The sequence below is a fragment of the Empidonax traillii genome, unplaced genomic scaffold (assembly GCF_003031625.1).
Source record: "Empidonax traillii isolate 1590-97213 ecotype Southwest subspecies unplaced genomic scaffold, ASM303162v1 scaffold165:size1224784, whole genome shotgun sequence".
In the NCBI taxonomy this organism is placed as follows: Eukaryota; Metazoa; Chordata; class Aves; order Passeriformes; family Tyrannidae; genus Empidonax; species Empidonax traillii.
This window is the reverse complement of record NW_020955358.1, coordinates 1,131,432-1,145,044: the sequence shown is the minus strand read 5'-3', so window position 1 is coordinate 1,145,044 and position 13,613 is coordinate 1,131,432. Positions and strand designations below refer to the sequence as shown.

At 44.1% G+C, this 13,613-nt stretch overlaps 1 protein-coding gene across 1 annotated transcript; it reads left to right on the top strand.

Moving 5' to 3' along the window:
• Window positions 1-2,026: 2,026 nt before the first annotated feature.
• PRELID3A (PRELI domain containing 3A) lies at window positions 2,027-13,613 on the top strand. The gene is made up of 6 exons (XM_027885347.1): window positions 2,027-2,137; window positions 4,534-4,702; window positions 5,104-5,193; window positions 5,967-6,037; window positions 6,132-6,234; window positions 11,682-13,613. Exons 1-6 carry the CDS (start codon window positions 2,106-2,108, stop codon window positions 11,793-11,795), a joined length of 579 nt encoding a protein of 192 aa, XP_027741148.1. The 5' UTR covers window positions 2,027-2,105; the 3' UTR covers window positions 11,796-13,613.

Genomic DNA, 13,613 nt, shown 5'->3' with positions numbered 1-13,613 from the left:
CTGCCCACAGCCTGCAGTTCTGCCTGGGGTTATTGTGGCCAAAGTGTAGGACCCAACACTTGGCCTTGTTGAACCTCATGCCATTGGCCTCAGCCCATCTATCCAGCTTGTCCAGATCCCTTTGCTGAGTCAAGGGCAGGGATGACGTGGTAGGGCACAGCCCGGCCCAGCCCAGCCCGGCTGGCGCCGCTCAGCAGGGCGGATTCTCCCGCTGCTGGGGCTGTTTCACCCTGTGGCAGCTTCCTGGTGACGGCAAGTAAAAAACCTTGTCTCCTCTTTTCCCCCCGCTATGTAGGGCATTTCGTATTGACGTGTTCGCTGTAGAATTACTCTGTGCAAAGTCCTCCAGGTGAACTCGGGTGTTTGGCGTCATCACTGTTGAGGAAACATCCCAGTCTGACTGTTCAGGACACTTTCTGGCAGTCACACTCCCAACGCCACTTTTACCGGTGGGACTGAGCCCTTTCACAGATGGCGGCTCCAGTGAGCCTACGGCTGCCCCGCTTGATTCCCCACACACATTCCATTCCCATCCAGTTAGACCAGGTTTCCTTACCAGCTAGACCCCAGGCTTCCCTCAGCAGAGTCTCAGGTGTCTAGTTCCATAAAGCAAGTTATTCATGGCGTAGTAACACAGAAACAACCCGAGATGGTGCATCTAAGGAGGAACCCCCAACAAAGGGCTGCACCCCTGGGCTTTTATCCCCTCCCAGTCCAAGCAGCCCGAAAGTCTCTCTTCCTCCCAGGGTGTCTCCCTGTGTCCATTCACCTGGCTTCCTGCCACCGGTCTTTGTGCCCTTTGTTATGTAAAGGTTTAGCCTGTCATGGCCTCTTGTCTCAGGCTCCCACCCAGAGCTTAATCTGCATCTCAATCTGCTGCTTACAAACAAGCTACGTGAACCAGCTGTATTCCCAACAAACACTTTGCCCCTGGGCACAGACCCGAACACGCTGAGCCTGACAGCCTGTCACCCCCAACCATGGCTGTTATCAGCGTGTTTAAAGCAAAACTCCTACGCTGGTACTTCATAGAATCACAGAATGGGTCAGGTTGGAAGGGACCACAGCTGGTCATCTGGTCCAAGCTCCCTGCTCGAGCAGGGTCATCCCAGAGTACATGGCACAGGATTGTGTCCAGATGGTTCTTGAGTATCTCCAGTGAGGGAGACTCCAGAACCGCTCTGGGCTCTGTTCAAGTGCTCAGTCACTCACACAGTAAAGAAGTTCTTCCTCATATTCGGGTGGAACTTCCTGTGCATCAGTTCTTGCCCATTTTCTCTTATCCCTTAGCTTGGCACCATCAAGAAGAGCCTGGCTCCATCCTCTTGGCACCTTTCCCTCAGATACTTCTGGACATTGACAGGGTGCCCTCTCAGTCATCTCTTCTTGATGCTGAAGATGCCCAGCTCCCTCAGCCTTTCCTCATGAGAGAGATGCTCCAGACCCTTAATCATCTGTGTTGCTCTCCACTGGACCTGCTCCATGTTTCTCTTGTGCTGAGGAGCTAGCGGTGAGGGTTTGTGAGGGGCAGGGGGGTCAGTCAATCAACGCTAACGCAGAATTGCTTTCCCAGGCTGCACATTTTCAGGGCAAACTGTGTCAGGGGAGGTTAGGTTGGATATTAGGAAAAGGCTCTTCACCCAGAGGGTGGCTGGGCACTGGAACAGGCTCCCCAGAAAACTGACCACAGCACCAAGCCTGACAGAGCTCAGGAAGCGTTTGGACAATGCTCTCAGGCCCACGGTGTGATACTTGGGGTGTCCCGCGCACGTCCGGGAGTTGGACTTCTCTGCCCCCCGTGAGTCACACCCAGCCCAGGACATCCCTTCACTCCGTGACTCCACGGCCCGGCCCGCCCGGCGCAGCTGCGCGCTCAGCGCACGCGCGGTGCCGCTCCTCCCCCTCCGCCGCGGGCGGGGCGATGGGGCGGGGCGATGACGCGTGCGCGTGACGCGCGCGCCCGCCCGGGCACGCCCCGCCCCGCCGCCCGGCGCTCGCGCTGAGCGGGTCGCGTGCAGCCGGCAGTCCGTCTGTCTGGCACGAGCTGCTCCCGCCGTCTTCCCGCCCTTCCCGCCGGGCTCCGAGGGGACGCGCAGGGAGCCGCCATGAAGATCTGGAGCTCGGAGCACGTGTTCGGGTGAGGGGGCCGGGCAGGAGGGATGGGGGGGGTGGGGATGGGGATGGGGATGGGGATGGGGATGGGGATGGGGATGGGGATGGGGGGCCGCGGCGAGACCCCGGGCCGGGCTCTGCGGCGTAACCGGGCCCCGCCGGGGTGACGGCGGAAACGGGGAATGCCGCGGGCGCGGCCGGAGGAGGAGGAGGAGGACAGGCGGACAGGCCCCGGCGAGTCCTGCATCGCCTCGGGCTCTTCCCCGCACCAGGGCTTCCTCCACCTCGGGAATAGCATTCCAACAGGGCAGAGTGGTGGAGCCGGCCCGGCAGCGTGCTGGCTTGATAGAGGGATGGGTGTTCAAGGAAAAATAACTTTCACACTATTAAAAAAAACGATCTCAGACTCCTGACGTAGTCGGTGGTACATTCCAAGAAGTATGGACAGGGTGGCTGTGTACCTTACCTGCCAGGAACTCCCGCCGAGGTGCCCAGCAACCAGCTCCCTCAGTAAGTTTCCTTCCCATTAGTGCTTTTCTGCATTGGACGTGGTCCTGTCCATCCAGTTCCACCCTTGTGCAACGAGGGAACAACCCGGAAAAGTATGAACAGGTGTGTTACAGGCTGTGTCGGGGAGCAGACGTGGAGGATGCAGTGCCGGTGCAGCTTTTGGAATGCCGCCACCACCGCTGATTCGACTGCTGCAGGGTCTTAAAACAAATTTTGGAAGCCCGAAGAGCACCGGGGGCGGTAGTTCTTAAAATACTTACAGAATATCCCAGATGTGTTGCTTTAAACTTCTTTAATTACGTCAACACAGTTTGTAGCGCTGATGGATGCAGTTGTTCGGGGCTGAACTTCATCAGTGGTGTGAGTGAACTGTAGCTTCTGAGGTGAAGTGTCAGGCAGAGGGAAGTAAAGGCTGCTCATGCATGGCACAGCTTCTGAGTTTGAGATGAGTATCTGTTGCCTAGGGAACACAAAAGCTATTTTTGTCATTTTCTCGTCAAGATGTGTATTAGAACACCCCCATCTTATGGCGTAAGGTGTGTGGGTGTAGGTAGTTCAGTTGAGTGGTTAATAAAATATTGTTATGCCTTATCACATCTCTGACTCAACCCCTCAGGGACACTTGACAGAAATTTGACATTTTCAGTTTGTGTATCTTCTGTTAAAGGAGATGAATAGTCTCTGAAGATTACAAGGAACAATCCTCCAGCACTCTTTCTGCTGTAGGAATGGAGGGCTCTTATTTTTCCTGCATGCACCAAAAAAGCTTTCTGATGCTTTTCTTTTTGGAAAAAGAACTTATTTTTCCAAGTTTCTGTTTGTTCTTGCAGTGCTGTACTGTTGGTGCCCTTCTGTACCAGTCTATTTTAAGACTAAAAGTAGTGTTGTCAAAAACAAAATCCATTTAGGGCCCTAAGTGCAGGTTGGCACCCCTAATCCTTCTTAAGTTAGATACCAATTGTTGAATTTTTAAACATACCTTTAAAGGCTATAAATCTATCATTGCAGATCAGTCAGTTATTCCGAATATAGAAATAACTGCTTAGGGACAGAATTTCTGTAGTGGATCAAGTCCATGATTTTTGTAGCCTCTGCTGTTTCAGAAGAAAAAGAGTCGTATGGACAGCCTGGCCTTGAATAGCAGGGCTGCTGTGGTCCCAGGGGTTTGAGATTATCAAAACTCATTTCATAAAAACAGTTCTGTACTGAGAAGAGTATCCATAAATGTAATCTGTGCTAACAGACTGCTAGTAGCAGTAGTACCGGTGCAGACATAAGGCTGTGAGCTGATGCGGTTTCTAAAAATCTGTTTCTTTATTTTGAACTTCTCGATTTTTTTTTTTTTGTTGTTGTTGAATTAATTTTTTTTTTTGCTATAGGAAGCTAATGGTTTCCACTGTAGTTTATTTGGTGTGCTTAGAATTATAGAAGAATTTATGTTGGAGTGAGCTTCTAGTCCAGAGGTCATCTAGTCCAGCCCTCTTCTCAAGGCAAGGCAAACTGAAGTATGAGGTCAGGTTGTTTTCCTGCTTGAGTTCTGGAATGAATCGAGATTCCAGCAATCTCTGTGGGCAGCTGCCCCGTCAGTGAGGGGTTTCTGCCCAGCTAATTGGAATGTCACTTGTAGCAATTAGTGACTGTTGCCCCTTGCCCTTATTTCTGTTAGTTTTTGGTTAATAATTCTTTGCTTCATTCTGGAAAGAAGAATTAGTTTATTTTTCTTCTGGTTGTGTGTCAATACTTTCTTATTGCCCTTCCAGGCATAACTGGAATTCCAAAGTGACTTCTGGGAGCTATGAAGTTGTACAGCATGTGCCATATTACACGAGCTAGATCCTGGTTTAGTACCCTTTGGATACTTGTGATTGAATACAAAATAGTTACAAACATTCTCTCCCCTTTATTTTACAGACATCCCTGGGATACAGTGATCAAAGCTGCTATGAGAAAGTACCCCAACCCGATGAATCCATCTGTGGTAGGAGTAGATGTCCTGGACAGAAGCCTCGATAACCAGGGGAGGTTGCACAGTCACCGTCTTCTCAGCACAGAGTGGGGATTGCCGAGCATTGTAAAAGCTGTAGGTTTTCACAGTCTTCATGCTTTATTAAGGGTGTGGTGCACTTTTATGTCATTGTCTGAATTGGAGCTGAATTCAAAGTAAAAGCTTAATCCATAGGAACTGTCATACAGGAGTGTCACACAGGCTACAAGTAGCATTCTTGATAGTGAGAATACTTTGTAGGCTTTATCATGCCCATAGTGTGTGTATGTCTGTAGATGCCTCCCGGGCTGCTGGTCTGTGCCACGCTGTAGGACTGATACAACCTACCAGGGTGACATCTTGCCACAGATCGTGGTTGTCTGGTTTCTCTGAATTAGTCTGGATTTATTTGGGGTTGCTGAGAACATGGCCTTTACGAGTTTCAATATTCAGTTTGTTTGTTTAATTTTGGTACTTAACTTTTTTTTAATCTTCAGATTTTAGGAACAAGTAGAACTCTGACTTACATTGAGGAACATTCTGTGGTAGATCCAGTGGAAAAAAAGATGGAGCTTTGCTCAACTAATGTGAGTGGTGGCTTAAAAAGTTTCTGGTAATTAGTTCTGGAAATTAGATGTTTTGCTCTTAACATTTAGATTAGAAATGTGTTTGCATCTTTAATCAGAAGGCAATAATATCCGTATTTTAGTTGGTGTCTGAGATGACTCTCTTATTTTCTCTTCTCACAAATAGGAAATCTAAATACTTCAGGATCAAACATTTGTGATTCTGTTTTTAATGCAAGATTATTTCTTGGAATGCATGTAAAATAGTTTGACTTTTGGATGAATGAGTTGTTATACATTACACTGCCATTTACAACAAAAGTTTCAATGTGAAATGCCTTTTTTGCATAAAATGTAAATGAAATATTAGTCTGTATTTGGGCATCCTGGGAACTCGTAACTACCAGATTTAAAATGGGGTTTTCTGTAGGAGAGCCTTGTTTCCGTAAAAGAGGCATTGTCTTTCATGGGTATTAATTTTCTGTATAGTCCAAGCAGTGTTATGGTGGTCTTGGTCTTGAAGAGCCTCTCTAAACCGCCTGCCATAAATCAGACTTGGGAGTCAGAGAAAGCTGCTCGTGTTTTGTACAAATGTGAATGGAAACTTTGATATAATTAGATCGAGGACAGGAGAAGATGCATCACCCTGTATAGGTCTTTTTATTGTCTGTGTTCTGAGTTCTGTATTCTGCATACACTGCAGACTCTAGACTGAGTGCACTACAGTAGTGCTGCTGACAACAGAAAAGTGAAAGGGGGGAAGTGAAGATTTCAGCTCTTGTTTTCTTTTTAAGATTACTCTCACAAACTTGGTGTCTGTTGATGAGAGACTGGTTTACACTCCTCATCCCGAAAACCCTGAGAAGTAAGTAAGGATATTTTTTTGCATCCTGGTGGATAGGAGACATTATGTTAGTCCAGTTCAGTTTAGGTATTAACCCTTCTTTATTCTGTTACAGAACTGTGCTAACTCAAGAGGCAATCATTACTGTTAAAGGCATTAGCTTGAGCAGTTATCTGGAAAGCTTAATGGCAAACACGATATCTTCTAATGCCAGAAAGGTACATCTTTATTCTGTTCTCTCCCTCTCTCCCCCCACCCCATTGTTCTTTTTGTTGAAATAGTAATTGTCAATCATGTGTGTTCAATGCTGTATTTAAATTATCTACATGTTTACACAACTGTCTTTTGTAGGACTTCAGCAAGTAGAATACAGTTTCCCACAGTATGAAAAGGTGTCACTACTGAATCTTTGTTTTTCAATTAGAATTGCACAGCAGAACAAACAAGCTTCTATGTGTATGCTACAATTGTATATAGAATATGCATTTTATTAGTTGGGTTTTGGTTTTTTTCCAAAGTACCTTTTTAAACACTAACCTCCTATTTCCAGGAGTTAGTGCTAGGAAAGAATGTAACTTCACTTTCAGCCTTTCTAATCTGGATTTATCAGATACCCATAATCTGAGTTTATCAGCTAATGCCAACATGTTTTCTGTGCTGCTTTGTCAGTTTTTCTAGTTCCTGTCCATTATTGAGCTGTCTCCTTGCCTTTGGCTGAAAGTAAGGTAGTGCAAGCAGGAACATATTCTTTGAAGAGGTGAGACTGTGCTGGCTCTCCTAGGTAACACTAGACTGACTCCTCTGTCTTGTGCTTCCACGGACAGAGCTATGGGAATGCTTGGGCACTTTGTCCTAGAGTTGTTTGGGGAAGAAATGGAGTTGCTAGAGCAGCATAGGCCTTGCTGCCTAACAGCAGGATGAGTGCACCTGGAGTTTGAGTTTGTGCTCTGCATTGCTGGAGAGGCTCGGCACAGTGGGAATCTGGCCCAGGTAACTCCTGCTATGCCAGAGAGCCTGTGCTTTGGCCAGCCCTTTGTCCTTGTGAAAGGTACTGCTTGACCAAGCCAATGTAAACCAACTTGATAGAAGGCGTGGCACAACTAGATCAGAGAGGAGAAAGCCTCCTTTCCCACCCTTCAGGGTGCTTCTCCTAAAGTGAGAGGAAAACATGTTAAAAACAGGGGTTAGGGAAGTAATGACAGGTCATTTCTAGACACTGAAGATTACCTTTACCTAGCTGAGTGCTCTCTAATGGAATGTTTTTCAATTAAATTGCAGTTCTGTCCTGATCTGGTCTCCATTTAAAAGTCTGTGGAGGGCACAGCTCCAGCTAGCTGGAATGTCCACATAACTAGGCACACTTAAAAACACTGTTTGAATTCCTCTTGTGGCATATATGTCTCATTTTCATGTCTCTCTTGAACTTGGATAAAGAGTGTAAATATTTCTTGGTGTCTGTTCAGGTGTTGCCTGTGTGAAAGCTTGATTTCTTTTAAAGATTGTTCTGTTCTGCCATTTTCAAGGAACACGCTGGCTCACAAGCCTCTTGCAAACCAGAAAGAACTTCTTGTTCTTAGTATTTCGCTGAGAAGTCTCTAGAGATTTTTAACTTAACAGGAACTTTAATTGCTGTTACCAGCCCTTTCTTTGCTAGCCAGTAACCTACTGTGCTACTACGAGCTCTTCTTTCATGCTGTGCTGTGCCTCTGTGCTCTTAGCACTCCTCTTAAACTTCATGAAAGTTGCTGAAAAATGTTTTGTTTTTCTGAAGAAATTGGAATTATTGAGCGTTTGCTCTGAGGTAGAGGTGGCAGATGACGCGTTATTATTTTTGATTACGATGGAAAAGTCATTTGCCATACGTTGTAAACCTTTTTTGTGTTACTCCAGGGGTGGGATGCTATTGAGTGGATAATTCAAAATTCTGAAAGCGCTCTAAGCTAGCAGTTCTCCACACCTGCAGTTTGTACTAACTAGTGGTAATGCCAGCATTCTTCTTGGTATAGCTCTTCAGCTTTCTAGCAAATATGTGCATGGGTTGTTGGCACGTGGATTTCATAAGTTAACCTGCATGTATGTTTTACACACGTTGCATACAGGAATGGCAGACATTCATTACACTGCAGTGGTAGAGGGTGAGAGTAGGTCCAGTCCAGACCGGATCCGTGAACCTGTGCTTATACCACTGGACAACCAACTTGCTGCAGCCATGTCTTGTGCCAGTCTTGCTTATGGTTTGAAAGTGGAATGACGACTGCAGACAGCCAGGGATGTGAAGGAGTCCGTCCACAAGGTGTTTGATCTGGGCCTAGCTTCTGTGATTTCAGCATGTAAATAAATCTGGTACCCAAAGAAATAATAAATTGGTTAGTGAGTGGAATTGGCATTATGAAACAGAACTGTGTTCTTAGGTTATAAAACTGGTTTCTTGAAACAGGTTGCCTAACAGGGGTAATCTTTTGCAAAGCAGAATCGTATTTGCTTTTCTTATGCCTGAGAAATATTGTTGCCTTTCTGAGGAAATCTGTACAAAGCTTGAAGCTGTCAGGGTGCCAGACTGTTCCTGCTCTTCACTGGTCTTGTAGGTATATTCATTTCAGTAGTGACGTGTTCCTGCAGTGATGTGCCTATGAACAAATCTGACTTCAGGGTTGAGAGAACTGAGTGTACTTGCCTCTTGTGATACCTCTGTGCAAATTGTTTTCCTTCTACTAGTCAGTGTAGCTTGTCCTTGTCATTCCTGTATTGGCTTGTGCTTCAACTAATCAGTTTTCTTAAAAAAAAAAAAAAAAAGAGAAAATCCATTATGCTGTTTCTCCTAGTTAAGAAAGTAGGGCTTTCTACACTGCTTACTTTGAGGTCTGCGTATGCCGTGAGTGTTTGCTTTTAAGTTCTCATTCCACTAAGCTTCTGTGGCTTTTTTTCTGGAAAACATCAACTACAAAGGCTCAGCATTTATCAGTCACTTAAGCTCTACCAACAAATCTTCATATGCAGCGCTTGTTCTGCCAGACACTTCATACTGCTGACACATGCAATAATGACTAATGCAATATGCATGCCTGGTTATGAATGTGCTTGCTTAATGATTTACTAGAGAAATTGTACAGTATGAAATTTTATAGACCAGTCCTCTGTCAGATTTTTTCTGGTAACTGTGTAGTTTTATGATACTTGGAGGCTTTGCATCTGGTTGAGATTTCTAACTTAATTTCCTGTGCAGAATATTCCTGAAATCTTCCTTGCCAATATCACGAGTTTATTCTTAGCTGCAAAATGTAGCATAAAGTATATGTGAATCTAAGGACATACACAGACCTATGTAGTCTCAAAAACTGAAGGAAATATCTTGTTGCTCCAGTTGAATGTTGTGGACTTATAAAAATTATTTAATCCTATCAACAAAGATATCAAATAAAACACAATGACGTGATTGTTTCATAGTCAGGGCCAGAGGAGAATCTCAGCCTTTTTCTAATGAGCATTTTCTGTGGCAGGGGTGTTTGACTTCCTGACAAAGTCTTCTTTGTGCAATTAGACAAATAAAACGTCGAAGCTGTTGCTGTCTCACTCAGTTCTCTGTGCCTGTGTCACCTCAGAGAGGACATTTAAACTTGACTTTTAAATGCCCAAATGCCAGCTTACTGAAAGATGATTCCTTCTCTCTCCCCAACTCCCCTCCCCCCTTCCCGATTTTTCCTTAGGAGCGCTCCTCTCAGCTAATTCAAGGCTAGTTACAACTTGCTGCTATGCAGTAGCCTGCCCCTGTCTGGGCGGTTTTATGGCCTGCTTTGCTGGTGTTCCCAGGTCTTGCACAGCGTGTGGAGAAGGTGGAAGTTATCACCTGCCGAAGAACGGTTGCTTTTATCCTCAAATGGAAAGAATTCAGAAGTTAAATCATCCCCTTCTAAGGTCTTTTTTCAGCAACCCGTGCTTTAATCGGACAATTTAAATCACGCTTTCTTCAATATTATTAGTAAATAAAGGCGTTACTTGAACTAAGTTAACTTAAACGTTCCAGTTATTGAGGTAATTTGGGGTGGAGCTGAATCTCCCTTTGTGAACTCTGACCAAGAGCTGAGCACTTTATTGTCATAGGTGCGTGACATTTCTCAATCTAAGGACTGCCAGTGCAGATGTAACAATTAGTGTTTATTCTTATTTATATGGAAAACCCAAAGAAAAACAGAGTCAGCTCTTCACCAACCTTAGTGAGGGTCTTGAGATAAATATGCTCTTATTCTTAGTAAGACTTTATTTCTTTTTTAAGATGTTGCGCTTCACATCCTGGATCTGGGCTTCTCGTATTTTTCCAGAGTAATGTTTCTAGCCTGAAAAAAAAATCCTTCAAGAGTATGTGTGCATTGTTCTGACACTTTTTTTCTTAGGTTTTCAAAGCTGCTTATGCAGATTCTTGTTCGTGCTTAGTGGTTCATAAAAGACAACAGCGGGTTCTGGAGACTATGAGGTTTCTGTGCGCTTTTATCACCTGTAATGCACACAACAAAATTCGTACATCACAGTTTGGAACAAAGCTACGTGTGGAGGAGGATGTTCCCCTCCTTTCTGTCAATCTCTGCAGAGGGCTTGAATACTGAGACTCACTCTCGTGAAGATTTAGGACTTCTGGGGCTCAAACCCTTATCTCCAGAACTCTAGACTTGGCCAGAGCCATGTGGCTCCCACTTACTGCTCTTCACTGTGTGTCTTCACTTCTTATTCTTAGTAGAGTAATAGAGTTGATGTCTCTTGACCTCTTTAGGTGAAAAAAGGCCAGGTGGTTTCCTGGTCTGATCCCATCTGCTTGCTGTGGCAAACATTGCTATTCTGAGATTGCAGAGCTCTGAAATAAAAATTTTGCACTGAAATTTTGCACTTCTGTTTAGTTAATGTAGTTCTTGCTTTCTTGGCTTTGTTGTGCAGCTGGTTGCATCTTGTGGTCACTGGGACGCAGCTGCTATAGGATCTTGTTAAGGTCAAAGATTTTTGACAGGCTCATTGTGCTGGGTCCTCCAGCTCTTACTCAAGGACTGGCTGTCAGTTCATAGCTTGTGGCACTCCCATTCTGAGGACTGAACAGAGAAAGACCATACCTTGATATAAGATGTGCAGCTCTAGTCTCTCAGTGTGGTTTAGGTGCTGAAATGTTGCTGCGCATGAATGTAGAGTTCAGTGTGAGTCCACTTCCGATCTCTTGACAGATATCAGAACTCTTAGTTGCTACGTCAGAGAAAGTTGGAAGACTTTCTTTGTCCTGGATCTTCCCAAAAACAGTCCATATAACTCAGTTAATGAATCTGAGAACAACATATAGACCTTGCCGTAAATCTTCTGATATTCTTTGAGTGGTGGGAGCAGCGAACAGTAAAAACAGAGATCCTCTTAGGTAAGGAAACTTAACTGCTGAATTAAGTTTTTTGCCTAATCCCGATGTACTACTGGGAGCTCACAGTGAGCTTCTGGCTTAGGGGTTAAGCAAATGCCTTTTCAGTGACATTTCCATGAGAAGATGCTGAGAAATTATCTATATAACCTGTACCAAATTACGCAGGGCGTGAAATGAATTTTAAAACAAGTCCCATGTCTGACAGAGGAAAAACTATAGAAACATGAGCAGTGGTGGTGCATCTGTTCTGATCCTAAATTCCAGTATTTTTTCTGGCAGGGTCGGGATGCCCTGGAGTGGGTGATCAGCAGACTGAACACGGAATTGGAGGAGCTGAAGTCAACGCGCGAGGGCATCAAGCCAGCCATGGCAGCAGCCTCAACGGAAAAATAAAACCAAATATTTGGTTTCACCAAGTAAAACCACGTAACTGACAGAAAAGTCTTATCCTGCAGACTGCTCCCTTCCAAGGCTGATCTGAAGAGGTTTTGTATATTTATAAGAATATTGGATCAGCGGAAAAGTAACCTCATCTATCATCTCCACGGCAGCTCTTGTTGCCTACTGAAGATTAAATTGACCTCCTGCAGATGCTCTTTTCCTTTAAACAATTTATTTTTAACACTGGAAACAAAACATCGAGCACATTTAAGACGGCCTAAATGTGCCTTTTTAAACAAGGATAGAGAGTATGTTATATTTGCACGATCTCAGTTTGTCTTACTCGAACTTGAAAAGAATGCATGTGTGGTATTAAGGGTTTTCCATGTGAATTTTTGTTCTGTGAAGGGCTGATAGGTCCTAGAGCACTGAAGTTTGTCTGCTTTGTAATGTGATAGTGTCTTATGATCAGTTAAAGGGAACTACATGAGTCAGAACATGATACTGTAGCATTAGATACTTATCTAGAGGATCATCCCGAAAGGCTACAACTTGTGTGGAACTAACTCTTATGTTGTTTAAATATGGTGCCTGATCGTGGCACCAGATACTTTATCTCTTATGTTTGTATCCAAACAAAGATAAAGTTTCTCTTGATGTTAATAACCAAAAATAGGGTTTTTTGGTAGGGAAAAAGGAATAATTTATTTTCTTATTTATTAATTTGTCTTAGTTCCTCCCCTCCCTATGAGGACATGAGTAGTAAGTCCTGGAAGGTGCTGGAAAATACTTTTTTATCTCTAAGAAGAGTACTTGTAGGCAACTTGAATGAAGACCATGCAGTTCCACTGGTCCTTGCTCTATACATCATGTCTTAACTGAGGGAGAAATTGATGCAATAACCAGAAGAGTTGAAATGAGAAATGAGCGAGAAATTTGAAATCCAAATGGTCATAAACAGGAACTTTTCATTCCCCAAATGGAAAAAACAAGTACAAGAAAACCACATGAACTCTCCTTTTTGAGTGCTTTGTGTTAACCAGCAGTGTAACTGAATTTTTTCAACACTTTTCCACATTGGTACAAAATGGTTTTAAAATCCTTTTAAATGCTTCTCATTATCTGGAAAAATACTCCAGTAACTGCAGAAACTGTTTCCTATAAAACATGCATAAATATATATTGGTAATGGTCCTAACCTTGCCTGATGTTTACAGAATTGTCATGTTTGATCCAGATGTAGTATTTATTTCTTAGGAAACCCTCTTCGGGCATTTTAACTTATTTTTTGGTATGCACAGGAAGTGAAATGAATGTTGTAAGGATGTTTACTCATTCAAGTGGTGAGCATGTGCTTAGAAAGCTGTTCAAGAGCACGAGTATCTTCTAAAACACTAGAAGAGTAAAATGTTGGTCACTGTTTTGATCTGCTAACTTTAAAGTGTCTGTAGCTTAAGGGAATTTTCAGCATTCATATTCTGGTTTGTTTGAACTTTAATTTGGGTGTAACTAAATTACATGATCCTAATGAATAAACCTACTTTAAAAGATGTGTATATTTGTTGAAAGCAATTAAATGAGTAGCTGATATTTACATTGCTCTTTTCAAGTGGACCTAAAGCCCCTCTTATTTTGGAATGGAAACTTGGAGCTTAGAGGCTGATAGCAGCCTCTTTCCAGAAGATAACACTGGATAGCTTTGGTGCCAGTCAGTTGTTGTCCCCCTTCTCAGAGGAGTGATGCCACTTCCTGGATAAGGAACACAGCAGATGTTCTAGCTCCTGGTGGCCTCCTGCTAGGAAGGGGAGTGCAGCCATGGCAGAGCTCTGC